The sequence below is a fragment of the Corythoichthys intestinalis genome, chromosome 15 (assembly GCF_030265065.1).
Source record: "Corythoichthys intestinalis isolate RoL2023-P3 chromosome 15, ASM3026506v1, whole genome shotgun sequence".
Lineage (NCBI taxonomy): Eukaryota > Metazoa > Chordata > Actinopteri > Syngnathiformes > Syngnathidae > Corythoichthys > Corythoichthys intestinalis.
Genome location: NC_080409.1, coordinates 29,943,801 through 29,971,719, shown reverse-complemented (window position 1 = coordinate 29,971,719; position 27,919 = coordinate 29,943,801). Strand labels below are relative to the sequence as shown.

The 27,919-nt window shown below is 38.9% G+C and overlaps 1 protein-coding gene across 1 annotated transcript; it reads left to right on the top strand.

Annotated features, from left to right (window-relative positions):
• Positions 1-1,864: 1,864 nt before the first annotated feature.
• LOC130931228 (protein PALS1-like) lies at positions 1,865-27,919 on the top strand. The gene is made up of 17 exons (XM_057859840.1): positions 1,865-2,086; positions 11,082-11,372; positions 11,446-11,617; positions 11,954-12,054; positions 13,466-13,573; positions 14,428-14,505; positions 14,611-14,751; positions 15,795-15,956; positions 16,165-16,242; positions 16,599-16,782; positions 16,886-16,957; positions 19,926-19,997; positions 20,076-20,240; positions 20,308-20,397; positions 24,821-24,933; positions 25,062-25,172; positions 25,285-27,919. Exons 2-17 carry the CDS (start codon positions 11,193-11,195, stop codon positions 25,459-25,461), a joined length of 2,004 nt encoding a protein of 667 aa, XP_057715823.1. The 5' UTR covers positions 1,865-2,086; positions 11,082-11,192; the 3' UTR covers positions 25,462-27,919.

Genomic DNA, 27,919 nt, shown 5'->3' with positions numbered 1-27,919 from the left:
TTCATCCAGCTATCAGCTGCGACTTTTTATGGGCAGTTTCGCAAGCCAGTAAACGCTAATTTTAAGTTGTATCGCCTCCTCGCGTCTGTCGGCAGTGACTCGTGGTAATGATAAGTCATGTTTAAGACGTTTTTATGAAAAAAATACGCAAAACACAGCTGAAATACGAGGGGTATTCAAAAAGTAATGCACCCAACTTTATTATGTACAAACAAATTATAATAGCAACATGTATTATACATCAAAAGAAAGGTACAAGTGTGAGGATTACATTTTTACTTCTACACATAGTCTCCACCTCCCTCAAGAGCTACAGTCCACCTATGAACGAGGGCATGTATACCACTGTTGTAGAACGCAGCCGGTTGATCTCTAAGCCAATTCTTGACAGCAGTTTTCACTTCATTGTCATTGCCATATGGGTTGTCCCGGAGTCCTTCTTTCATTGGACCAAAGAGGAGGTAGTCTGACGGTGCTAAATCAGGAGAATATGGCGGATGTGGTATCACAGTCCATCCAAATGAAGTGATGACCTCCACGGTCCTGATGCTTGTGTGAGGATGTGCATTGTCATGCTGGAGGAGCACATTTGCCATGTCCAAGTTGGGCCGAACACGTCGAATTGTTGCTTTGAGCTTCCTAAGAGTCTCGATGTATACCTCAGAGTTAATGGTTTGCCCCTTCGGCAAAAAATCCACAAGGATTACACCTTGAGAATCCCAAAAAACTATGGCCATAATTTTGCCAGCTGACTTTTGAGCCTTGAACTTTTTGGTCTGTGGTGAATTTGGGTGACACCATTCCACTGATCTCCTTTTAGATTCAGGTTCAAAATGGTATACCCATGTTTCATCTCCAGTAATGAGGGAACAGGGGTCAAAGGGGTTTCTCCCTCTGCAACAAGGAATTCAATTGCAGCTCTTTGTTTCTGACGAGCTTCAAGAGGGGCACCTATTTTGGAAGCTAGTTTAAGCTTTAAAAATCTGAAAATAAGAAAAACACATATAACAATCACAAAAAGGTGTGTCCTATCATGTTTGTGCCAAATATAAACAAGATTGGTAAACTCCTGTACGAGCAATGCACTTGAGTGCATTACTTTTTGAATGCCCCTCATATATGAATTCCACACAACGTTTGTCTACGGATGTTTACCTGTGCGTGCCCCCATCTCAAAACGGTTACACGTTGCTATGCGAGATGACGTCATCGTGACATCACGCCGACTGCAAGGAGAGGGAGAGAGAGGCGAATTAGGGAAACATCTTAACTAACTTGAACGATAAACTTGCCATGAACGGGATGTTGTAATTTGGGAGGGTTTTCAATGATCTAGCAACCCTGAACACCGGTGTTCGGCCATTCCTTACTACGCGGCGAAACGTCCTACAATGCTCAGCGCGCTTGCGCAAGCATCCGCACGCATGCGCACATCGGTTAGAAGCAGCGAGAACTCACTATTTTTGTTTTTATTTAGGTTTTTAGAACCTTTTTACTGCCTCAAAGATACTTTTTGCATGTATTACCCTCTAATACTTTTAACCATTGTTTTTTTTTGTTTTTTGTGTTAGCTTTGAAGCAGTTGACCACATTAGTCACGTAGCGAATTTAAACCATCCTTATTTGATATAACCACATTTAAGTATTTTCTTAAGGCATTTTTTTGTATGTTATGCCTGTATGCATCTAAACCAAACAAGTTTAGAGCGCACGGTAGTACTTTGGGTGTCAAATTCGACTAATGTTGGACGTTTCGCCGATGTAGCAGATTTTGGCAGAACACCGGTTGCGGAAAATGTTGCCGTATCCAATCATATTTGTCGTTCTGTCTACTTGGAGGCGGGGCTTCTCTGCGGCTCCGCCTTATTCTGTCTGTGGCTCTGGGAATGATGACAGTGAGTGTGTGAAAGAGCGATGTGAGGAGGGCGGGAGACGTCTGTACCGCTGAGTATAATAATCGAGCAGTAAACTTATCAGAGTGAAACTGACATTACACCGCCATAGACCGGGAAATACAGCTTTTGGAATAAGTGCATTTAAACATAATCAACCTCTACAGAAGACCGTAGGACGGCCTGTGAACAGCGTGAGTAGTGGAGCATTTTCGTATCAGACGAAGTGGCTTTGTTGTCAACAGGTGCTCAAATAAGGAGCAAGTGAGCTAGCTAGTTAGCTGCTAATATTAGCCTGGTAGTTGTAAGTGAGGAAAAGAAAACACTCGTTACATTTGTTTTGCCTATTTGTTGGAGTAGTACAATCGAGGATCGCCAACAAAATGTTTGAAACAAATGGCGTTTAATAGCAAAGATTTGCTTAGAAAAACTCAACTCTTCGTAGTGACTGTCCCTCAGTTAGCTGTCACCGCGCCCTACCAAAATACACGAGAAATTCTTTTGGTATCAAGTGTTTTACACTGTGGAGTGACAAGAAATGTATATTCGAGTTTAATTGAGTGACTGCATGGGTCCCTAAAGCGTCGTATCGGGATATTATACTTATCTGTTAGGACTTGGGCTTTGGAATCGGAGGGCGAATAAGCGTTGCCCCAGAGTAAGGCATTCCACACGGTTTATAACGACACAAGCTAAAGCAAATCAGTGAAGCACTCTTCAAAACCTTTTAATGCATAAATTCTGACTTTTTTAAAACCCTGAAATATGAGCATTCATGGTAAATTGTCTCAGTTTAAATCAACTGGATATCTATCGGCGTCAATGGCATGCAACTAGTTTAGCAAATTTAGCTTTTATTAAAACTGTATCGATTTATAATTCTTTAAAACAAATCTCTAAATGCAATAATGATTATTAATTTAAAAAATACATTGTAGTAATAGCCAATATTTGTGTAGTGTTTTTTTTTTTTTTATCACCAAAAATAGTCACTTTCCAAACAAAGGGTTAAAGTGTTAACGTTTTACTCGCGCTATCCGCTGTCTCTCAAAGGGTTAAAAATGTAGTTGCTTACCTTAAATGATGTTTGAGATGGCAAAAAATCTCAGAACTTTTTGTGTGACAAATGATGCATCTCGTTTTTTACTATCAGAACAGTGAATATTACAACTTTCAGAGGATCGGAATCAGGTATAAAAAAGGTTTTTAAAATGTATTTATTTGTGTAATTTTAAGTATAAATTCATTGGCTATCATTAAAGGCAGCATTTGTTCATTCATCTTCAAATGGATTGGACGTCTATTGCTGTCAATGGCAGGCAGTGGGTTAACATAGCAATTAGAAGCACATGGGCTGAGGGCCAGCACAATACACAAGTTCTCTGTTCTCCGGAATGTACGCTCATTCTCATTGTCACACTCTCAGTGACCTGTCGGACTGAAAATTAGGCCACTAACAAACCAGTGCTGGACTGAGAATAATAATAATATATAATAATACAGTGGTACCTCTACATACAAAGTTAATTTGTTCCAGGACCTTCTTTGTAAGTCGAAATGGTCGTATGTTGAGCAGGATTTTCCCATAAGAATACTTTATAATTCCATTAATTCGTTCCACAGCCCGAAAACTTACACTGAATCTTTAATAAATGCTGCTGGTACTTAGGGATGGGAATTGATAGGATTTTTACGATTCCGATTCCATTATCGATATTGCTTAACGATTCGATTCTTTATCGATTCTCTTATCTATTCTAATTTGGGGAAAAAGAAGAACAAACGTTTTGATTGGCATCGAGTTTGTTTAATCAGAAGTCACCTTACAAACAACGAGATCAAAAGAGGCCCAAAGCCTCAATGTTAACTGTGGCAATAAGTGGCAAATACACAAGAATGTGTAACATTTTACTGAAACATTTATCTAATAGAAATTTAAAAAATATTGGTATATATTGGCAGATAGGTTGTTGTTCTGCCTTTGGCAATATGTGTTAAAGCAGGGGTCCCCAAACTTTTTCCTGTGAGGGCCACATAACTTTTCCCTTCTCTGATGAGGGGCCGGGGTCAGTTTGTAATAGAAAAAGTGTGACGATTGCAGAAGTGCATAAATGTAAAAAGTTATTGTTTTTCAGAAAGCCACAATCAAATAACCCTTTCTGGATTCTTTATAATAATAATAATAATAATTAATAATAAAAACACTATTAATTAAATAGATAATAACCAAATAACCCTCTCTGAATTCTTCAAGGAAAAGGCCAGGAAATAAATAACACGATAGAGAAAAAAAAAAATTCAAAATGGCCAGACCAAATGTGGAGGCGGGCCGTATTTGGGCCGCGGGCCGCAGTTTGGGTCAACGTGTATTATTTTACCATTACATTGAATTGCATGCCTCTTAGTTTTTGTGGTGCTTACACGCTCAAGTGGGGGCGCCCTTGCGCTTCCTCACGCGAAGGAGAACGCGCTCACGTGAAGAAGAGCGCGCTTACACCCAAAGAAGAAATGCCGCATCCATATGAGTGAGCGAGTTAGTGAGAGAGGGAAACACTTCTACGAGCCTACGTTCTTTGTTAATGTTAATATCTACAGAGGCAGCGCCTGTATGTGTCATCTTTTGTGTTGTTGTTGTTGTTGTTGTGTTTCGACTCGCGATCGGACACTTAAATCCAGTTGTGTAGTGGTTTGAACGATGTGCTAATGCTAGCGAACGAATGCTAACCATTTCTTATTACTGTTATTAGCAGCTAATCATCGCTGATTTACGTTGATGCAAACCTGTTTGTTATTGGGGACAGCGCAGTCGTATTCCCTCCCGATGCCATTATCTCCACCTTGCAATGACTGCAAGTCGCTTTGTTGTATTTTTTCCTCGTGAAGTGAAGACACACTTTCAAGCGTTTGAACCTACGTGCTGTCATTGTTATGTTTATGGCTGCAATGCTCGTGCTTACCCGTCGTAACCTTTCATTTTCACACTCTTTCCTGGTGAAGTGTAGTCAAACTTTGGAGCGAGTGGTTCTTGGCGCCATGCTAGTTTGATGCGTCTGGACAACAAGACACGTCACGACGCAATACGCGTCTTTAGGAATCGTTAAAGGGATCGTTAAGGCTTTGTCATTGTGATGTCGAGGCCTCGAAACACTCGGAACCGGTTCCGAATTGGAATCGGATTTCGATTCCCATCCCTACTGGTACTATTGCAAATGGCAATTAAACAGAGCAAAACAAATAAATTATGAAGGAAAATCGAAATAATAATAGTAATAATAACGATAATAATAACAACACTGTACCTGTAATAATGTAATGACTCTGGTTCTAATGTGGGCGATGTGTTTTGTGTGGTGTACCTGAACGCACTGCGTGGCTGACTTGACAGAGGACTCTTTACTTTATTCAGCTGCGGCAGACAGTAGGCATGTTGTGTTACACAGGTTCTGAAATAAATGATTAAAAACCTGACAAAGCTGGCGATTTTTAGGGGTGATGTTACCACAATAATAATTGTTACCTTTACTTATAAAGACTGGCAAACAGAGGTCAGAGGAGGATCGTCGAGATTGTAGACATTCTACGGGCATATTGCCATGCCAGTTCACGGATACGTGCACCATTCGCATATTTTTCTATCATTTCCCTATTCATTGCAATGGTAAGCGTCACCTTTTTTCACCACCTGCACAAACATTCTTTGAACCCATGTTGATTTCTCTCACAAGAAAATCCGCCTTGCGTCTGTCTTGCGGGGAAAACAAAGAAACTGCGGTACTGTCATAAATCGTCATATTTCGGGCATGTCGTTGGATGTAGCAATAAATGGCAATTAAAATTTTACGTCGGATGTCGAAAAGATGTGTGTCGAAGCGATCGTATGTCGATGTACCACTGTATATCATATATGGTACTTCAACAGTGCTTTTACAATTTTTTATTTATATGTATTTTTTATTTTATAGAATGCTTTTACTGTTTTATTATTGCCCCCCCCCCCCCCCCCCAAAAAAAAAAAAACATCAAAGGGAGCATAGCTAATTATTCTGCTCTTCTATACGGTATGTGAGCTCACCTTTCCTTTCGCTTGGTACTGGGTTGCACAGCTCTCTTTTGGACTGCACGCGCGTGCTCGCACACATGATAAGGTTTGGCTCTGTTTCTACTTTCAACTACAAAGTACACAATTGCAGATTTGTAAAGGCTTCTTTATACGCCCGCATTGTGTCACATGACCAACGCATTGGGCTGCGCGGCCTTTCTGCTTCCTCTTTGCAACAACTGCTGCACACAAATTGCTACTTCATATCGAACGACGCGGACATCATCTCTCGTGATTGGTCCGTTTGGTCACATGCTTTAGTGAGAAAGATCATCACCCAAACAGTGAACATAAGTTATCTTATTTTATTGGATATACAGTAGTGCTGCAACGATTAATCGAATAACTCGAGTAATCCAATGAGAAAAATGATTCAAATTAAAATTTGCTGTTTCGATTATTCGTTTAATTAAACAGGCATCGTAATGGTTTGTTTTGAAAGTGTTTGCATTTAGTTTTATTGATTTGGGTGGATACACTGCCCTCTAACGGCAACAGTGAATCGGATATAACTCATTTCACATGGCTGAATCCAGTTGCTCCCTGTTAAGAACAACATAAGCGAAGTTTCAGTTGATCTAAAGTTTTTTTTTTTTTTTAATGCATTCGTAATTTAGTTTATAGTTACATTTAGCCATTTTTGTGGGAATATTTGTTTGAACCATTTGTTAAGAGCATTGTAAAAAAAAAAAGTTAGCATTTTATAGCATTTAAGCTAGCGTACTTTTGCTATGTAAGTTAGCCAATTGTTCGTTTTTTGTACTTAGATCCTCATTTATTTATTTTTTATTCCGGTTGAGGCCTAGCTCAAGTATTTTAATTTTTTATGTTCCTTATCCGATTACTCGATTATTCGAACTTAACTAGTTCATCGATTAATCGACTACTAAACTAATCGATAGCTGCAGCCCAAATATACAGTACATCGGCCTATGGCCGATCTAGAAAAATGTCCATATATCGGCCCGATATCTTAGCTGGCAAATATATCTGTCAAACTTAATTCCTCTATACCGATATCTTGCAAGTACAGTAAGTGCATCTTTACGATGCCAGCACTTAGGGGGAGGCGATTTTAAGATCGAGAATGGAGATTGAAAATTTTTGGGGTAGAAATCTCAGGGAGCACGTGTGCCATTCAATATAATTGACAACATAAAGCTATGCAAACTGACTAGTTAGTTCAGGGGTGGCCAACCCTGGTCCTCGAGATTCAGGTGTGTTAAAGGAGGAAGACATGGAAAACAAGCTGGATTGCAGCTCTCGAGGATCAGGGTTGGCCAACCCTGAGTTAGATTGTTAACAGTATCTCAAAAAGAGTCCGACGTTGATGGTTTTCAAGTGGTTTATTACACAGTGTATTGAGCACTAAAAATACAAAATACATTTCATTTTTCGAGCACTCACTAGCTTAATGCTAATATGCAATTGAAGACACGATTGAATTGAAAATAACATAAAATAAAGTTAAAAAAAACCCTCAAGATTATAAAGAATCAAGATTATACAATCATAAAAAAAAAATGTGATCTTATTCTTAGCCACATGGCACTACCATTGCACCTACCAGCACTAAACATCACAAAAATGAATTTACAGATATCCCTACTGAAAAGACTTTGGGCTGGGAAAAAACAAGGGCTGCAACTAATTATTTTCATAATCGATTAATCGGACTATTAAACGATTAATCAGATAAATGTCACTTTTTTTCAACTACCTGCACAATTTACCTTGAAGTTGTTTTAGGCATGTTGTATTTAACAATGAAGACAAAGTGGATGACTATTTCCTTCAAAAATAATATTTTATTACAGCTTCCTGACTTAACGGTACTCTACAACTGTATCGATTATCAAATTTGTTGGCAACTTATTTATTAATCGATTTTAATCGATTAGTTTTTGCAGCCCTATTAAGAAGCCAGTTTAGACAGAAGTTCGAAAATTGGCAAAAATGTGAATTGTTGTTTTCATAATTTTTCTGTTTCAAGGAGACAACCTCCCGCGATCTACCTTTTTTTGGAGGGGGTGAGGGGGCTAGAAAGCTAGAGAACTAATTTGACTGTCTGCTCTGTGTATCCACCAAATGATGGATGGTTGATAGGTTGTTGGGAGATAAAGAAAAACATGATTGAAATCTCCGCTGACCACAATAAGGATACTATTGCCGCACATAAGCGTACTCATATTCAAGCTCTCACACTAGGTGGTAAGCTGTGAGACGGATGGCCTAGTGGCTGTGTGTAAGTTTTTGCATGAGCACATGCAGATAGCGGTCACTAGCCACGTTTACATGCTGACTTTTATTCATACCGATTCAAATCATTCCGAATGGAAATTTCACATCAGCTGTTTACATGTCACTTCATCTATTCCGATCCAGCGTTTACATGTGTCTGCCTTTATTCCGAAAGGACGTTTGACAACTGCCGTCTGACATGCGCAGATTAATCAAAACAAAGCGTCACGTTGCAAAACATTGAGATCGATCGTCAGATCAGCTGCTGTTTTAACTTTTCGAGTGGAAACAAAACTTCAGAATGATACGCCGTTCATTTAAAAAGTTGTGTGGGTGCGCTGTGTGTGTGCTTGGAAGCCATGTTGCAAGTGACGTTACTTACGTCACCAAGTGACGTCACCACGTCAGTACGGAGCATGTGCAGAAAGAACGTAAACAGACACCATTCCGCTTCCCTGTTTACATGATATAATTTTACTTCTAATCGGTTTGGGAAAAAGAATATTCCACCCCTGTGAATCGGAATGAAATTCCATTCGGTTTGGGCCTGTTCATTCCGAATGAGGTGTTTATATGGAACACATTTATTCGGTTTGAACAAATATTCCGACTGTAATTGGAATATTTGGCTCCATGTAAACGTGGCAATTCACTTGTACTGGGACATTTGGAACGTTTGGTAAATTGTAGGGCTGTCAAACGATACAATTTTTAAATCGAGTTAATCACAGCTTAAAAATTAATTAATCGTAATTAATTGCGATTAATCGCAAGTCAGACCATCTATAAAATATCCCATATTTTTCTGTAAACTATTGTTGGAATGGAAAGATAAGACACAAGACGGATATATACATTCAACATACTGTACATAAAGTACTGCATTTGTTTATTATAACAATAAATCAACAAGATGGCATTAACATTATTAACATTCAGTTAAAGCAATCCATGGGTAGAAAGACTTGTACTAACATTTATCTTTTAAGAACTACAAGTTATAGAAATTTTATATTAAAACCCCTCAATGTTTTCGTTTTAATAAAATTTGTAAAATTTTCAAACAAAAAATAAACTAGTAGCTCACCATTGTTCAGCACCACCAATTCTCATGGTGCTGAAAACCATAAAATCAGTCGCACCCAAGCGCCAGCAGAGGGCGACAAAACTCCAAAAACACAAGTAACAAGTGCACATGACACTGTACTGTCATTTTAATCTGTTTGAGAGGGGCATGTGCATTAATTGCGTCAAATATTTTAACGTGATTAATTAGAAACATTAATTACTGCCCGTTATCGCGATAATTTTGACAGCCCTAGTAAATTGTGTTAAGGCAGTTAGGAATGCAGCTACAGGTCACTTTCAGAATTACAGTACATGCTTTTCCAGCTAAACTGGATCTCAAAGCCAAAGTGCCTGACACTCACACCACTATCTCACCCTCAACTTGGATCTGTGATTAAAAAAAGACAGTTCAAGGGCATCCTTACTTTTTAATCGAAGTCATTCCTCCCTCAGGCACAGCAGCTCCTTGGTGAATGTAATTTCTATTGATGTCACCACAGCATTTTTTAAACACACTGAAACTCAAAAAATAAAATCCTGCCCTTAGTGTAAATACTATAACTGCAGTGCGTTGATCGCATACTTCCTGCCCCCTGCCGTGGAATTTTGTTCCCGGGACTGCCTGGAATTCCTCACTCACGCACCGTGGGATCTGTGTAATATGTGAGGCGAGCGCTCTTCTATGTGTGTGCAAATACAAGAACTTGCTAGTGAGAGACTGTCAAATACGCTCTTGTGGTTGTTGTCAAAGATAATTAATCAATTCCTATTCGGCCATTTTATTTGTACTTCCTCTCGCCGTCTGTTGATGCATGTGTTAATCACTTTTGCTTGCAATTACTAGAGATGCAGTGCATTAAAATGAAAATTCAAATTCATTGGCTGGATCATCAAGTGGGAGCTCTGCTCGTTGCTACTTTAGTGATGTGTTGTCATTTGTCAATCAATTGAGGCTTTAATTACCATATTTTATGGAGTATGAAACTATGAATCGCACATTTCTCATAGCTTGGTAAGACCTGCAAGTCGGCGACTTATATTTTGTTTTTTCACTTTGACCGCCTACAGCCTGTTATGTTTTATGTTTTAGACAAAAGTTATCTGAAAAACTGTTAATATGTTATGTAAACAGATACCGGTTATTCTCCATTTTACTATTATTACTTTAACTCAGCTTTGTTCTTGGTTTCTGATGCATTGAAAAAATTGCCACCGCTCCCCACAAAAAAGACTGATACTCTTAAGTTTGCACAATGATGGTGAAAAAACAATCTTTGGTTGGTGCGACTTATAGTCCAAAAAATATGGAAATTTGTTATAATAAATATGCATATAATGTTTTTTCACAGAAAATAGAACACAAAGTACATTTATCTTCTACTTTAATTTCCCTAGTCAAAAAATTGGATAATAATTTCACAGAAAATAGAACACAAAGTACATTTATCTTCTACTTTAATTTCCCTAGTCAAAAAATTGGATAATAATTAGTGTTTTTCCTTTTAATGAAATACATTTTTATAAAATAATTTAGAAAAGAGTGTGTACTGTTTTTTCCTTAAAAAAAAAAAACAACTAAAAGGTCATGCTTATCGATTCCCCCTTTTTTGTTTATTAAGGTTGTAAACAAATAGAAGATAAAAATGAAAAATAAATGGATCAACTGGTCGATCGCTGTCAGTCCTCCAAGTCAAAATGGATTGGACGTTTATCACTGTCAATGGCAACCAATGAGTTAAAAAGATGGATGCAAAATTTAATTACATTTGCTTTCTCCATAGGTGAATGTAACATGGATGCCTTTTTTATTGAGCTACCCTCCTAGAAGTCCTTATTTTAGTAATCTACACCAGGACAACCCTGAAATCTGTGATCATTCACGTGTGTGAGGGATGACAACATCTCATCTGAATGGCCATGTTGCTGGTGAGGGGGGAGGAAGAGGAGGAGATGAAGAAATGAGGGTAGGACAGCAGCATAGGGAAATGGCTGTCGACTGCCCGGGAGAACTCGGGAGCCGGACACTGCCAGTCCGGAGATCTGCTCAGCTAGAGAGAATCCGACAACACCAGGTAAACTCGTACAGTAGAGGAAGACTAAAAACTGAGGATGTCATTACTAATTCCATTTTTTTTCGTCTGCTAGGAGGACCTGCGTCGGCGTCGAGAGGAGGAGGGACGGCAGCTGGATCTCAACGCTTCACTCAGGCTGAAGAAACTTTCCCAGAATCCCCACATTGGCATCGACAACCCCACATTCCTGCAGGACACATGCACGTCACAGCAACCACTGGTCGGCAATCAGCACAATTCGCTTGGTACAAACTCTTAAACCTAAGTTTGTAGAAAAAATGGTTGTGAACATCAGTGAACCTGTTAGTGAAAAGGGGAGAACTGTAGAAGAGGAAGTTAAACTTGGAGTGAAAGGAATGTAAGGAAGAACTTGTGGGAGGGAATTCCACAGGGAGGGAGAGACAGGCATGAGAGACTCCTTGAAGCAACTTAATTAAATCTTTTTGGGACAGTTATGTTCATACACACACTGCTCTGCAGTACACAATGCGATGTGAAAACATTACCAATTAATCTGAATTGCCCTATTTTTTTAGTTGGTTAAGACAAAGAATTTTGATCTCGATGTATTTGTCCTGCAGAGTTGGAGGAGTTGCTGCTGTCACTGAAGCAGGTCCGGGGCTGTCTGTCTGACCAGCAAAGTCAGAATGACATAGAGCTGGTTCTTGCACTACTAAACAAGGTAATTAATTGGATATTTAAACGAGAAATAGTCTTTTTCCAATATTTTCAGGCGCTTAATACATAACATGGGTGAAAAGGAGATCGTGCCCTGGTTGAAGTGTTATCCGTGTAGTTTTTTTTTACAATTACAATCTCGTTTACAAGCTAAATTGTTCTGTGGACGGTAGTGTTTCAATCTGGTCACAGTGTGACATCACACCATGCCTTATTATGCAAGTACCTGCTTTCTTCTTTTTTCCCTCACGCTCAGTAATATCGGAAATGCCATCTGGAGGTTGACACTCCCTTGTTCTGAAAGCATACAGTATATGAATAAATATTTAGATCTATACATACACGTACAGATCAAGTATATTTAAGATGGTCTTGTCAAACGTTTGTTCAGTGAAATTTATGGCCATCGTTGTTTTGATCTTCTGATAATTTGCAGAATAGTACCTCAATCGCTGCCATTGAGGGCAATAGAATATTTGAACCTGTAGGACTGGCAGCGAGTTGATTCCTAATGTGTTTCACCAGTATTTTTCTTTCAGTGAAATATGCAGTAATACATAATGTCATTGTTAGTAATTGTCTGGTTATGGTTGGGTAGTCATCAATGCTCAATTACTAGTTCTGTGTTTTCCAAGTGAACTGCAAATTTCTGAGGATGTGTAAACTGTCTGTGCAAAGAGCTGTAACTAATCACTTGCTTTTCAAATGTGTACACATTTCTCATACAGTGTGCCTCTCCTTGTTTCATGGTTTACGTCCACCGGCAATGATCCAAAATATGGCAAGACCATTTACAAAGCTGTTTTCTTGTAGTTTTAGCCTGCTTTGTGGTGCCCAGTATAAGAAGGAAGACTAATTCAGGATGTTCTTAGTCTTTTTCCCTTTTCTTACCCGCTATTTGGTTACATTTCTTCCAGTCGATGTGAGTACTATGTTGCATACCATGGTACTACACCAAAGGTGTACGACTCTAAATTCGAACTTGCCTGCATACTTAAAACTAAAGGATATAGTGGGGGGACTTTGTATTCTGTTTTTATTTATCTATTTTTTTTCAAGTAGAACCATGCTCCTGTGTTTACATATTTTTCTGACTAAATACACTGGATTTATGCAAAACTTTGAAAACGGCATATTATGTCAAAGCTCTTGTCTACATGATTATTTTGTGAAATGACATTTTTAGGTAGATATGTTTACCCAGAAATAACTATTTCTATTTTAATTAATACCAATTTTCGCCTAAATTGCTTGGATTTTAATATTTCAGTTAGAAACTGTGTCTTAAAAAAAAACAAAAAACTTGTGACCTAATTTTTTCCTTTTTAGTGACCCAAATTTAGTAAAGTCTCACTATTTTTATCCAGGAAGCATTTTCCTTGTAGACCAGTGATATTTGTACCCTCTGTTTCTAGCCTGATTTCCAGTCTGCACTTAAGATCCATAATGCCGTGGCCAACAGCATGCACAGACCATCTCCACCATACCCACAAACACAACAGGCACTGCCGTTGGCACTGGAGGTAACGTGTTAATTTTTCCCTCCCTTGAACCGTGACCACACACCCTCAGAGTTGAGCATAATTAGGCTCAAAGCTCGCCCTCATAACCCATCGGATGGTTCAGCTCTTAAGGTGACAGGGTGTGAGATTTAGTTAAGGTGATGTTGCATTGCGCTAGCTGGTTTCTGCTACACTTAGCATTTAAATGTCACTCTCACTTTGGATTATGGCACCACTGTAAGTGGGGGTCATAAACAGCATATAATGCCAATGCAGAAGAGAAATGAATTTCACTCAAATATAAAATATTTACTGCAAGTATGCCATAATTTTCGTAGCATAAGCCACACCCACCAAAGAAAAGCGGTATTTTTTCCATATATAAGCCACAGGGTTCGGATAAAGGAGCAGCTTCCTTACAAGGGTAAGTTCAAGAATGTTCAGTTTCACCTTAACAAGTGCAATTGTCATATTTTTGCAATAAAGTTTACTCTAAAAGAATTGCTCAGTTGCTTGCTTGCCTTGGAGACACATCAAGGCTAAACTCGTTTTCAAGTATGTTTGAAGATAAGTGCTGAATTGCTGAGTTAAAATTATAAACATTGTTTCACCTCATTCCCTGGCAATATTTTTTTTACTCATTGGCTGCCACACTAGCTGTCCAATCCATTTGAAGTGGTAGGGGCCACTCTTTTAGTTCAAATGGACTGGACATCTGCTAGTTATAAACTATTGATTAGGATGGTGTAATTTGGTAAAAGTCGTATAACAAAATATACCACAGTATTTATATGCTACAAAATGATCTTTTTTTATACAGTCTGCACTGTAATGTTTTTTTTTTAATTTGGTGTTGGATTTTGTCTTTGATTCAGGTCAGAAATCTCTGCCAAACAAGTCAGAACAAAGAAGGACTGGAACTGAGCAGTCTTCTATCAGACATTCACTTCCAGGTGAAAACTCATACCATGACGCACAACCTTAAATGTTATTAGCACGTTGACAAAGTAGTACTTTACTAAGCATATTCCGATGGTGTGTCTGTGTTTATGCTGCAGTCTATGCTTCTGGCGCATGACAGCATTGCAGAGAAAGAAATGGAACTGGAACAAGTGACGAGCCAAACCGAGACACTGACACAATTGGGTGGGGAGACTGTAAAAATTGTTCACATAGAGAAGGCCCGAGACATACCGCTGGTAAGATAAGTGACGAGTTTATTGTTTAGCAGGAACTGATGACTAATAAAATAGGCTGGTACAACTTGATGTTTTTTTGTATTTTTGATAATTTAATTACTGTATTGGCCCGAATACAAGACGGCCCTGATTATAAGACGATCCCCTCTTTTTTAAGACTCAAGTTTGAAAAAAGACTTTTTGAACACCAAATTGAGAGAAAAAGCATGTTATTTTGCCTCATTCAAATCTTAATATCTGAACATTTAAATATGCAAACTAAAGTGCAATCACATTCGTAAATGAATGGCTTCTGGTTTTTGAAATGTAAATAAACCAATCTATTGTGATAAAACAACAAAATTGCATTAACTGCATTAACCATCAAAGTGAAGTCTAACTGCTGTCTTGAGACAAATTTGAATAAGGAAAACATTGCAATAAAATAATGCAAACTGGTTAAACTTGAGAGTAGCTGAGATCTATCATGACAGAACATCGCTTCAGTGATATCTGGCGTCGTAAATGGGTATAATGTCTACAGTGCGAATATAAGACGACCCCCACCTTTTCAGTCTTATTTCAATGCAAAAAACACAGTCTTATATTCGGGCCAATACGGTACGTTGACTGCAACTAAAGACAAAAAGACAATTTGACCGATAACCGTACGCGTTTTTTTTTTTTTTTTTTTTTAGAATTTGCTTCATTATTATTGCTGTCTAGATAAAACACATCTTATTGCTTTTTTTATGTGGTATTGAATCGTATCGCTTTGTTTCCCTGTGTCGTATTAAATTGTATTACTGTACTTCCAAACTGAACCAAATCAAAATCAAACGAATATGGGTTTAATCACATCATTTTTGTATCGAATAGCAACTCGTATATCTAGATACACATGGAATTCACCTCATTCCAGAGTTTCCAAACTCTAGTCTTTTGGTTGCATATTAGACCATTTTTAAAAAATAAATGCAATAAAGACTCCTTGAGATTACCTTTGATCACTGCCTGCCTATTTGTGATCTTTATCTCACTTTGAATCTGTTTTTTCCATGCAGGGGGCAACGGTCCGTAATGAAATGGAGAGTGTGATCATCAGTAGGATTGTTCGAGGAGGAGCAGCGGAACGAAGCGGACTTTTAACAGAAGGAGATGAAATACTGGAAATCAATGGCATTGAAATAAAAGGGAAAGATGTCAACCAAGTCTTTGACATTCTAGTAAGATTACACTGTTGAACATATTTACATCATTTCCTTACGTAATAATGCTATCTAATGGGAAAAAAAGGCACATTATGGAATTAGTCAAGAATTAAATATGTATTTTTTTCATTTGGAATATTCGTGCTAGCAATCAGATGGGTCATTTTTGGCGCAAAACAGCCACTGCACTATCCAAAGGTAACCTGCAAAATGTCTTTGTCAGGCAGACATGCACGGCCTCCTGACCTTTGTACTCATTCCGAGCACTCAGAGCAAACCTCCCCCAGTTAAAGAGAATGTGGTAAGTGCTGAAGCTGCACCAAGGTAGAGAATTCAAAACGGAAACACATAAACCAATTGAGATTATGTGCTACATTGGGTCATTTAAACTCATTCACTGCCATTCACGACAGTAGACGTCCCATCTGTTTTGACATGGGAGGGCTGACAGCTATTGGCCCTCCTAGACGAAATGGATGGGATGTCAATTGTTGCCAATAGCCAATGAGTCAAAATGTTTCACACATCCCACCTTTTGATACTATAATCATTCCTGTACACCCTCGTGGACGTTTTAGAGTTAAACATTTTTTAAAAATCTGATATTCAAAATCTTACTATACATCCCCTCTTTAACTTTTTTTTTTAATCTATTAGGTTCACGTGAAAGCACATTTTGACTACGACCCATCAGATGACCCCTACGTGCCATGCAGAGAGTTAGGCTTGTCCTTCCAGAAAGGAGATATTCTCCATATCATCAGTCAGTCTGATCCCAATTGGTGGCAGGCATACAGGGACGGAGATGAAGATAATCAACCTCTCGCTGGATTAGTTCCAGGTCCTTTAAATTATTCTTTTGGGGGAAGGACACAGTACAGTTTTGGTCTGTCCAATAGACCAACATTGATTGATTGATTGATTTTTTTTTTTTTTTTTTAAAGGAAAGAGTTTCCAGCAGCAGAGAGAAGCCATGAAACAGACGATAGAAGAAGACAAAGAGCCTGAGAAATCAGGTCTGTCCTCATGGAAAAGTCTGAATCATGTGAAACATGTTTTGAGATGGTTTATACATTCACATAACTTAGCTTGACCTTAAACACTCCACTTTATGTGTTTTCCACCCTTTAGAAGCCAAAAAACATGAAGAAAATGGTCCTGTAATTTGGTTGTTAGGCTAATTTTCCAAAAATAAGTTAAATCAGGCGTTTTTGTAGTTCCGTAACTTTTCTACGTCACAAAGACTGAATTTCTACCTCTAACTTCAAGGTCCCGCCTTCCCTCCTTTCAAGGGTCAATAGGAGGGTCTGCTACTGTGTGTTTGCGCCTTTATTATTTAGATTGGAGACAGCACGGTTTAGCACAAAGTTATACCTAAGTCTGTAGCCGTAACTACCTACAGAATACATGAAAACGTAAGTCAAATGTTTACTTTCTTTGATAAAAGTACCATTTCATTTCAAGTTGCTCAGTAGCTGTGGCAACGTCAGGCTGTCACACAATAGGAATTGGACCAACTGATACATATGTCAGTTATTCACCCAGGAAATAGCATAAAAAAATTTGTTGTTCTACAAAAAGTGCTGTCATGTATATGGCGGAAAACACTCAGGTGACTTGAAGTTCCGCTCTGAGACCCCCAATTTAGCCAACTTTCAAAATTGTCCGATATGCATGTGTGATACATCATTGGAAAGCTTAAAATCTCAATTTTCTGGCGGAATAAAAGTTTTGAACAGGAGGGCATTAAAAAAAATTTTTTTTTTAAACAGCAAAACCCCATCTGGAGGCGAGCGCACGCAAGAGCAGAATTACAGACGGCATAACTTTAACGAGATATTATCGAGTGCTTACCTTGTTTCGATCCAAAAACTCCATGTAGCATGTATCACTGAGTGTCAAGACACAGCTGTGAATGGCCACAGCTGGATTTTTGGGGGATTTTATGGGTGAAACATGGTAATTTAACAAGGGTCGCAATGCAGAAATCGCAGAGATCAAGGAGTGGTCGAGAGTTTCTTTTTCATATATTTACCCTTTTAAACATTTTTTTTTGTTTTTTTTTTGAGTCGATTATTTATCTAACATATAGGCGAAACAAAAAAAATACAATTAAGCTATAGTTATGAGGTAGATATCTGTCACTTTTTTACAGACGCCATTTTTTTCATTGTGAGATAATTTGTTTAAAATTCTAAAATATGTCATTGAAAAATTTTTTCAAGTCGTTTTTTTTTTTTAAACGAAATATGAGACATCAATTAATGATTCTACGCTAAAAACGACAGACATTTTGAATAATAAATATAATTACCTTCGTTTTATGGCTGGGTTGAAACAAAAGAGGTTGCGCGACGTCTGTAAACGGGGGCTTTCAGGGTAAAACGGACAAATTAAAAATAGTTCGAGGGCTTAATGTGGCATGAATCTGCTATAGCAGCATATAGACATGTTGTTCTATCAAACACAGTTGTTTTGGCTTCAAATACAGCAGTTTCTTTTAAAGAGGAGTGCAAGAGCAGAAACTGCTTTTTCAGTCTTGTCTGTGTTTTCCGCCATATATGTATATATATATGTACACACCGGCCACTTTATTAGGTACACCTGTCCAACTGCTCGTTAAAACTTAATTTCTAATAAGCCAATCACATGGTGGCAACTCAGTGCATTTAGGCATGTAGACATGGTTTAAGTAAATCCCCTGCAGTTCAAACCGAGCATCAGTATGGGGAAGAAAGGTGATTTGAGTGACTTTGAACGTGGCATGGTTGTTGGTGCCAGAAGGGCTGGTCTGAGTATTTCAGAAACTGCTGATCAACTGGGATTTTCACCCACAACCATCTCTAGGGTTTACAGAGAATGGTCCGAAAAAGAAAAAATATCCAGTGAGCGGCAGTTCTGTGGGCGGAAATGCCTTGTTGATGCCAGAGGTCAGAGGAGAATGGCCAGACTTGTTCGACCTGATAGAAAGGCAACAGTGACTCAAATAACCACCCGTTACAACCAAGGTAGGCAGAAGAGCATCTCTGAACGCACAGTACGTCGAACTTTGAGGCAGATGGGCTACAGCAGCAGAAGACCACGCCGGGTGCCACTCCTTTCAGCTAAGAACAGGAAACTGAGGCTACAATTTGCACAAGCTCATGGAAATTGGACAATAGAAGATTGGAAAAATGTTGCCTGGTCTGATGAGTCTCGATTTCTGCTGCGACATTCAGATGGTAGGGTCAGAATTTGGCGTCAACAACATGAAAGCATGGATCCATCCTGCCTTGTATCAACGGTTCTGGTGGTGGTGGTGTAATGGTGTGGGGAATATTTTCTTGGCACTCTTTGGGCCCCTTGGTACCAACTGAGCATCGTTCGAACGCCACAGCCTACCTGAGTATTGTTGCTGACCATGTCCATCCCTTTATGACCACAATGTACCCAACTTCTGATGGCTACTTTCAGCAGGATAATGTGCCATGTCATAAAGGTGGAATCATCTCAGACTGGTTTCTTGAACATGACAATGAGTTCACTGTACTCAAATGGTCTCCACAGTCACCAGATCTCAATCCAATAGAGCATCTTTGGGATGTCGTGGAACGGGAGATTTGCATCATGGATGTGCAGCCGACAAATCTGCACCAACTGTGTGATGCCGTCATGTCAATATGGACCAAACTCTCTGAGGAATGCTTCCAGCACCTTGTTGAATCTATGCCACGCAGAATTGAGGCAGTTCTGAAGGCAAAAGGGGGTCCAACCCGTTACTAGCATGGTGTACCTAATAAAGTGGCCGGTGAGTGTTTATACAGTATAACACAGCAAGAATCCTCGAGTTTCTGGGAGCATACTCAGTTGCACATAGTGACTTTGATGATGAAAAACAATTTTAAGTTAGGTCAAAAAGTAATGTGACCTTTAAAAATGGTTATAAAACACGAAATAAGATAATGTTTTTCTTCTTGTGGTTTTATATTTTGTCTTCGTTTTCAGGGAAGTTGTGGTGCGGAAAAAAGAACAAGAAGAAGAGAAAGAAGCTGCTTTACAACACTCAGAGAAATGACGGTACAATCTCTATGCAATTAGTATGCCGTGGATGAAACACTGTTTAAACTACTATCTCCACTTGCAAAACCGTCCTAGATATTGATGAAGAGATTCTGACCTATGAGGAGATGGCCCTGTACCACCAGCCAGCCAATAGGAAGCGGCCGATTGCATTGATTGGGCCAGCCAGCTGTGGGCAGGCGGAACTACGACAGAGACTTTTGAATAACCAGCCTGAACGCTTTGCTGGCGCTGTCCCTCGTAAGACTTCAACACAAATGTGTAAAGTTGTGTGCACTGTGTACCTACCTGGGATTGTGTGTTTTAGACACAACACGCAGCCGGCGAGATGTAGAACTCGGCGGTCGAGATTACCATTTTGTTACTCGTCAGACATTTGAGACCGAGTTGGCTGCTGGTAAGATTTCATGTCTCTATTTGAAATTGAAAATATGTTCAATGCCCAAGAAAAACACATGTTCTTATGTAGTGTTGCTACCCTTCTCTTACCTCATTGACAACCACAGACATCCATCTTTCAGAGCCATTGACGGCGTTAAGACAGCCAGCTCATGTACATGTTCATTTATTCGTCCCTCCCAGTCCAAATGAATTAGACGTTTAGGGCCGTCAATGGCAGCCAAGGAATTAATGAAATCCACAGATATCACAAAAAAAAAAAAAAAAATTAAAACAAATTTGTTGGATTACCATGAATTTCCGCATTGTAGCACGTACCTGACTATAAAGTAACAGCCACAACGCCCAAATTTCATAAAATGTAAGAAAAATATTCATTCATTTGCTGCCATGCCTCCCACTTCCAATGGATTGGACTTCTAGCTATCTAGCTATGACTTACTTTTGATGTAAATGCATTGGTTTTGATGGGAACGTCACCCCTTCCAACATAACCGCTCTGAGGCATGTTTCGGTTGAGGCGATGAGAGGTCTCTTTATGCTTCTGTCATGAATTGAAATGAGATTATCACTAGTAGATGTCCAGTTTATTTGAAGCAAGAGGGTTGGCAACGAATGAACAAATGTTCATTCGCTGCCAACCCTCCCACTTCAAATGGATTGGGCGTCAAGCCACTCAACGGCAGACAATGAGTTAAGCAGTGTCTGACCACGCCATGATAGAAATTACAATACATTCATATGAGAGTATGCAGTAATTAGTATTTAAAGAAAAAAACATTAAAAAAAAAAAAAAACGGATCAGTACAGCTTTGGCCGGTACCACACTGCCATCAGAATCTGTATTGGGAGCCAAAAAAATGATATCTGTGCAACACAAATTATAATACCGTAATTTCCCAAAGATCACGCGCTTTTTTTCCCCACAGAATCAACTTGTAAAATCTCGGTGCGCATTATAAACGGGTACATGGATGGAGACAGAAATATATATATATATATTATATATATATAAACAGATTTTTTTTTATTGACACAGCCATGTTGTGTTGAAGAAACGTATGCGGCGATCCGTTGCCGACCATTACGGTACCTGACGTCACCATTTTGTTTCAGTAATACTTCACTCTGATCGGCCGAATGATTTCGTCTGTGTTAAAGTGTGCTTTTTTCACTCTTCATAAAGCACAGAATTTAGTTTCTTGAACTCATTTGAGTCAACATTTATTGCAGCTCCGCAACTCGGACCATAACAAACGCAACAACACAGACTTCCTGTGTGTGTCCATCAACTAACCCAAATAACAATAGTTCCTGTTGTTACTGTCGTGTCTGTTTTATCTTGTCTTGAAAAAAACTAGAATACTTCGAGTGGCGTGTTCAACGTTTTATTTCTTGCTTTCAATGAACTTAAATGCCAACAGTCCGGCTATAATGCGGTGTAGGTTCACTATCCTCTTCCCCTCACTATCCACTCGCTCTTGCTATATGATTGGCCGAAGAGTCGAAATGCTCTGCCGTGAAATGCCTGTTTAAAAATGTTCCCGTTGTTACTTCTTGCGTCCGCTTAAAAGTGCCCATTTAAAAAGTAAAAGCGATGGATGATACTACACACAGAGCGTATTATTAACAAATGTTAAAGTTGTATAATCATATAGCGAGAATAAGGAACGTCACTGACAAGCGCAGACCCCCACGTGTGGATAGTGAGGGGAATAGACCCTACCCACGTGACGTCACAACTCCTTCCTCCTGACTGGTGCCGCCCAATTGTCCGTCAACACATCATGTTTACCTGTTACGGCTACGTACATTCCTCCTATTTACGACGTGTTTTTCTGCTCGTTAACATTAATAATCAAAATGGTGAAGGCGTGTGTGGCGGTCGGTTGCAATAACAGAGAAGATAGACGGAGAAGACGGAGAGACTTGAAGTTCTACCGGATTCCGAGAGACCCGGAGAGAAGAGAGCGAGATGGGCTGCTGCAATTCGACGAGAAAACTGGGCTCCAAACGATTACCACAGATTATGTAGTAGTCATTTTATATCTGGTAAGATGCATTTAATATATATTTAGAGGGTTTTGGGCTGACAACCACAATTAAGATCATTGCTAGGCTAATCGCCGACAACATACACGTATGTATGTAGTGAGAGTGCTATCGCTCAACCATATAAACATTAAAAGCCCTAACTCCATTGACAAATGACATGAAATACATTAGACTTGACAGTGGATGTTAGCAATAACAAAAGATTTTGAATTGAAAATTTTGTAACTCACCTTTCCAAGCACAAGATACAGTGCTGCTCAAAAGTTTGTGAACCCCCTCAACATTTTGGAATTTTCTATTATTTCAACCTGATTTCCTAATCAATCAATTCAGTAGTTTTTTTTTGTTTTTTTAACAGTTGTGTTGTCGAGACTAAATTAAAAAGAGTTTTCATCAACTGATGTAGGTGCAAAATTGAACTGTTTGGTCACAACCAAAACCGCCATGTCTGGCGAAAAGTCAACACTGCATACCACCAAAAGAACCTTCTCCCAACAGTGAAGCATGGAGGTGGGAATGTCAAGATCTGGGCTTGCTTTTCATCCTCAGGACCTGGACAACTCCACATAGTCCAGGGAATCATGAATTCTGAGGAATATTGTCAAATCCTAGAACATAACCTGACGCCATCTGTTTTGAAGTTAAAGCTTGGCAGAAGGTGGATCATGCAACATGATAATGATCCAAAGCATTCCAGCAATACAACCAAGGAATGGCTGAAAAAGAAGAAGATTCGTGTTCTGGACTGGCCCAGTCAAAGTCCTGACCTAAATCCCATTGAAATGCTGTGGCGGGACCTGAAGCGAGCAGTTCATGCCAGACGCCCATCAAACCTCTCTCAACTGACTGCGTTCTGCAAGGAAGAATGGGCAAAAATCCCCCAAAGTAGATGTGAGAGGCTGATTAGTCACTACAGAAACCGTTTGGTTGAGGTAATCTCTGCAAAAGGAGGCGCAATATCCTATTAACTGAAGGGGTTCACATACTTTTGCACACATGATATCTGAGTTTTTCTTAAATCAACCACTTTTGTTAAATAAAGAATGACAATATAACTATTTCTTTTGTTTCAGTCCATTATTTGGAACGTCAGTATTGTGGATTTGGGTATAACTTAACATTTAATAAGGTTATTTTAGTTTTTTTTACAAAAAATCTGACCATCGCTGTGGGGTTCACAAACTTTCGAGCAGCACTGTAGATTCCTGCCGAATTTTCGTGGACGAGGACCTGTTTCACCCAACCAGCAACGAAGTATTTATAAGCCTCCAAGCTCTTAAAGTTTTTCAAACTTTCGTGAGAATAGGCTGATTTTGTTTGGACAAGATAGTTGTACATATCAGGGTAGCTAGCAGATGTCAGGCAAATACGGCGGAGACAGCGGGTCGAAAAACATCGATTTAGGCATCAAATATGGATCTGGCGAATGGATAAACTGAAGCTTTTCCACATAACGCCTTTTATGCAACGCATCAAGTGAGTTTACGGCATCTGAAAGCACCAGGTCTTCCATGAAATGCATTATAAATTGCTCGATCAATTGAGACCATTGATAATACAGACACAAAATGACGGACAAGGGGGCGGAACCATACAGCGAGCACGTGATTTTGTGACGTCGGTGGGTAGGGTCTATACGATAGTGCGTCTACACCGGCGCTCTTTTGTCTAGCCTCAGCGGCCCTCTGACTCATAGACAATCACATTATAGATATGACAATACAGCAGCATGGATCCACCAGTGCCACAACATAGAACAACATAACATAGAATACCAATATGTCACAGTGTCGAAGTGATGAGCTCTCTCGGATTTCCGACTTACCTTCTCACTTTCATTTTACTGTATCAATCCATGGAAGAAACATTTATTCATCATGATGAAACGAGCAAATTATACAGCGGCCTTTAAAAGAAAAGTCACATCTGTTTTGTTTTCTCCTAGATTCTGGTAAATTGGAGTTGTCAAATCATATTATTACCGTAAATATTGTCAGTTTATGGTAATGTTTTGAACTACCAATATGCTATGCTTGTGCTGTGTTTCACCAGTCAGTAAAATGACATTTCTGTATCTGTACACGAGCTCTGTTTTCTTGTATTGTTCTATTTATTGGTGCTGAAATTAGGGTGCGCGTTATAAACGGGTACGATAATTTCCCCTAGATTTTACAAGTAAATTTGGGGTGCGCATTATACACGGGTGCGCCTTATATTCGGGAAATTATGGTAAGTTTTATTCAGTGGCTTGTAAGGCACTAGAGAACACTTTTGGTGATTTATGGCAAATTTATTTATATAGCACAATTCAACACAAAGCAATTCACATGGCTTAATAAATAATATGCCTTCAATACATTTCTTAGGCAAGCTGATCGAGTCCGGCGAGTTTGAGAAAAATCTTTATGGGACCAGCACTGACTCAGTGAGACAGGTCATCAACACTGGAAAAATATGTTTGCTCTGTCTTCATACTCAGGTCAGTGTATACAGTCTTACACTCATGAGCAGTTCACAAGTTGTTCATAGTATAGGGTTTTAACAGAACATCTTTGGTTCTAGAGTTAGTGATTAATTTTAACTTAATGTGTGTTTCTATGCGTGTAGGCCCTAAAGGTTCTGAGGAGTTCTGATTTAAAACCATACATCATCTTCATAGCTCCACCTTCCCAGGAAAGACTCAGAGCCCTGTTGGCCAAGGACAACAAGAATCCCAAGGTGCTGTTCCACCCCTCTGCGATAACAAATACGATGTCATGGTTTTGGCACGTGTGTATTAATCTTATTTATTCTTAAGCCTTATTAATCCTCATTTCTGTTACTCGGACAGCCCGAGGAGCTACGGGACATTATTGAGCGAGCCAGGGAGATGGAGCAGAACTGGGGTCACATGTTTGACGCCATCATAGTCAACACTGACCAGGACAAAGCCTACGCCGAGCTGCTGAGACTCATCAACAAACTGGACACGGAACCCCAGTGGGTACCCTGCTCCTGGCTTCGCTGACACGCACACAGGCAAAAAATTTCAGTGTGCAACAAAAATTGACTCTTCACCACCTTTTGGAAGCCACACCTGCCCTAAAGTAACAATTTTGACAATAACCAAGAAGTATAGATTTTCTTTTAGGTTCCTGTAATTGCAAACCCTATTTCAAGTATTTTATGTGTTACCCGTTTTACCAAAGTAATGTTAATACTAGTGTTGCACCGATATTATTGTTTTTTGTTCCGGACACTGATTCGGACTGATCCTGATGAGTATTGTAATCTACCGATATCATGTTTGTTGAAAAAATTTTTTTTTTCTTTTGATAGTAAATTATTGCATACTCGCTTGACTAGTAATTGCAATCATTGCCATTGACAGCGCTTTACGTTCAGTCCATTTGAAGTGGCATGGATTGCAGAAAATTAAATGAAAGGCCACCCTTACACTTCAAATGGAGTGACGTCTACTAGTGATAAATTGGTGGAATGGTACATCTAAGAGAGAACAAATGTTATTTTTTACCTCATTTGCCCCATTTTACCTCCCTTTAAGTGGGGGGTTGGCCGCGAATGAACATTTTTTCTTTCGCTGCCAGCCTCCAAGGTAAAATAAATTGGACATCTACTAGTGATAAATTCATTGAAATTCACAGCCAAAGGACGTTTGGCTACCATACAATAATGGATGCATGTGTAACTTGCAGACATGTTGGGTAGGGCCACCAGTGGTTGGAAACCAGATCTGGTAAAGTTATATATGCACAGCATCACACACGTTATTTCATCGTACTCGCTGATACCAACGACGTCACTTTAGTGCTTTATCGGAACAGATACCAGTATTAGTGCATCACTAGTGTATACTCTTGGAAAAAGTGTGTTTGATAAATCAATAACAAAGAAGTCAAATTCGGTGTTACAGATCTCAGTAGAACCCAAAGTGGTTTCTATTTGAAAAATCCTACATTGGCTTCAAAATGATAAAAGCGCACCAATAATGAAATAATCTGTATTAAATACACCTATTAGACCATAAGGTGGTGGCGGTGCTCAAATGCATTTAGTAAGCACTGTACAATATGTGATCTTTTTTGAGTAGGTAACAGTGCCCACACCATTCAGTGTGGTTCTACTCATTGACAACAAGGTACTAGGGTGACTGTTGGAGGAATAGGTTTGCGAGAAGTAAATCTTTATTTTTCAGGCTGACATCTACTCAAAAAACTTTCTACCTCTACTGATCAAGTCACATTCCAATCAAAGTTTGTCATATTAGAAGACTTCTTAAATAGTGACATTCTTCTCAAATTATTTCGTCTCTCCATAGTAGATGTCAGATTGAAATATTTTCTAACAGTGGCTTAATATTTTCTAACAGTGGCTTTAGTCGGTTGTCATGGGTATTAAAAACTAGAAATGTATATTTACATGTCACAAAAATCATTAATGAACACTTTACAGATTCTGGACTATATTGCACTGCCCTTGATTAGTCACATGTATGTTCTGTGTGACACAGTAGTCATTCCTGGCGAGACCAAAACATGGACCTACAACATTCTTATGCATTGGATTTTTTTTCTGATGCACGTTGTTTTCTTGCATCCTATTATCATTTCAACTGTCAAAATTGAATATATAAATTATTAAAGTGATTTTTTTTTTCACCTTCAGCCTGAAGAATAGATGTATACACATTTTAAGTTTTTAATTCCACTTTTTTTTGGTTCATTTTTATATGAAGTACTGTGACTTAAGTCCTGAACATGCCTATTTAGTCATAAATGTGAAAATCACTGTTGCAATCTCATAATACACACAAACATTAAGTACAAATCCAAGACTGTACATGTACTTGATATGTGTGTTATGTGACACTGGAACTGCACTGGAGAATTTCGTGGTTGACAGCTCCAAACCGCAGTCTTGTGAATTCCACTGACTGGTTGAAAATCTATTTTTGAACTTTTGACGGCACACGATTGCAATTAACAATATAAACACAGCACTTCATTGACTGTTCTATGTATTGCCTGCTCTTTTAACCTTAGACTGTCCCATCTGATCACGTCATATAAATGACATCTGAACCTGAGCCTTCAGGAGTAGAAGGCTATAAAGAAAACGTGAAGAAAAGCTATTAGCGAATAGGCACCAGTTGCCAAATTTATTCTTTTTTTTTTTGTGTCTGTCTGCGAGTGGATGAAACTGTCTCTTTGAGGACAATGAAGTATTAAATGACCTGACAGGATATCGCTGTTATCACCGTGTAGTGCATTTATATATTTGTAATATTGAAAATAGATCTATGAGGTTCAACATGCGCCAATAGGAGTACAGGTTTCACCTCCATACCTTTGGTTCAGGAGGTGGTTTTTTATTGAATGTAAAGGCAATTGATACCACTTATTTTGAGACCGCATCTTGAAGGAAAAGCTGTCGTTTTCTATTGTTATTCACAATGAACAAATAAA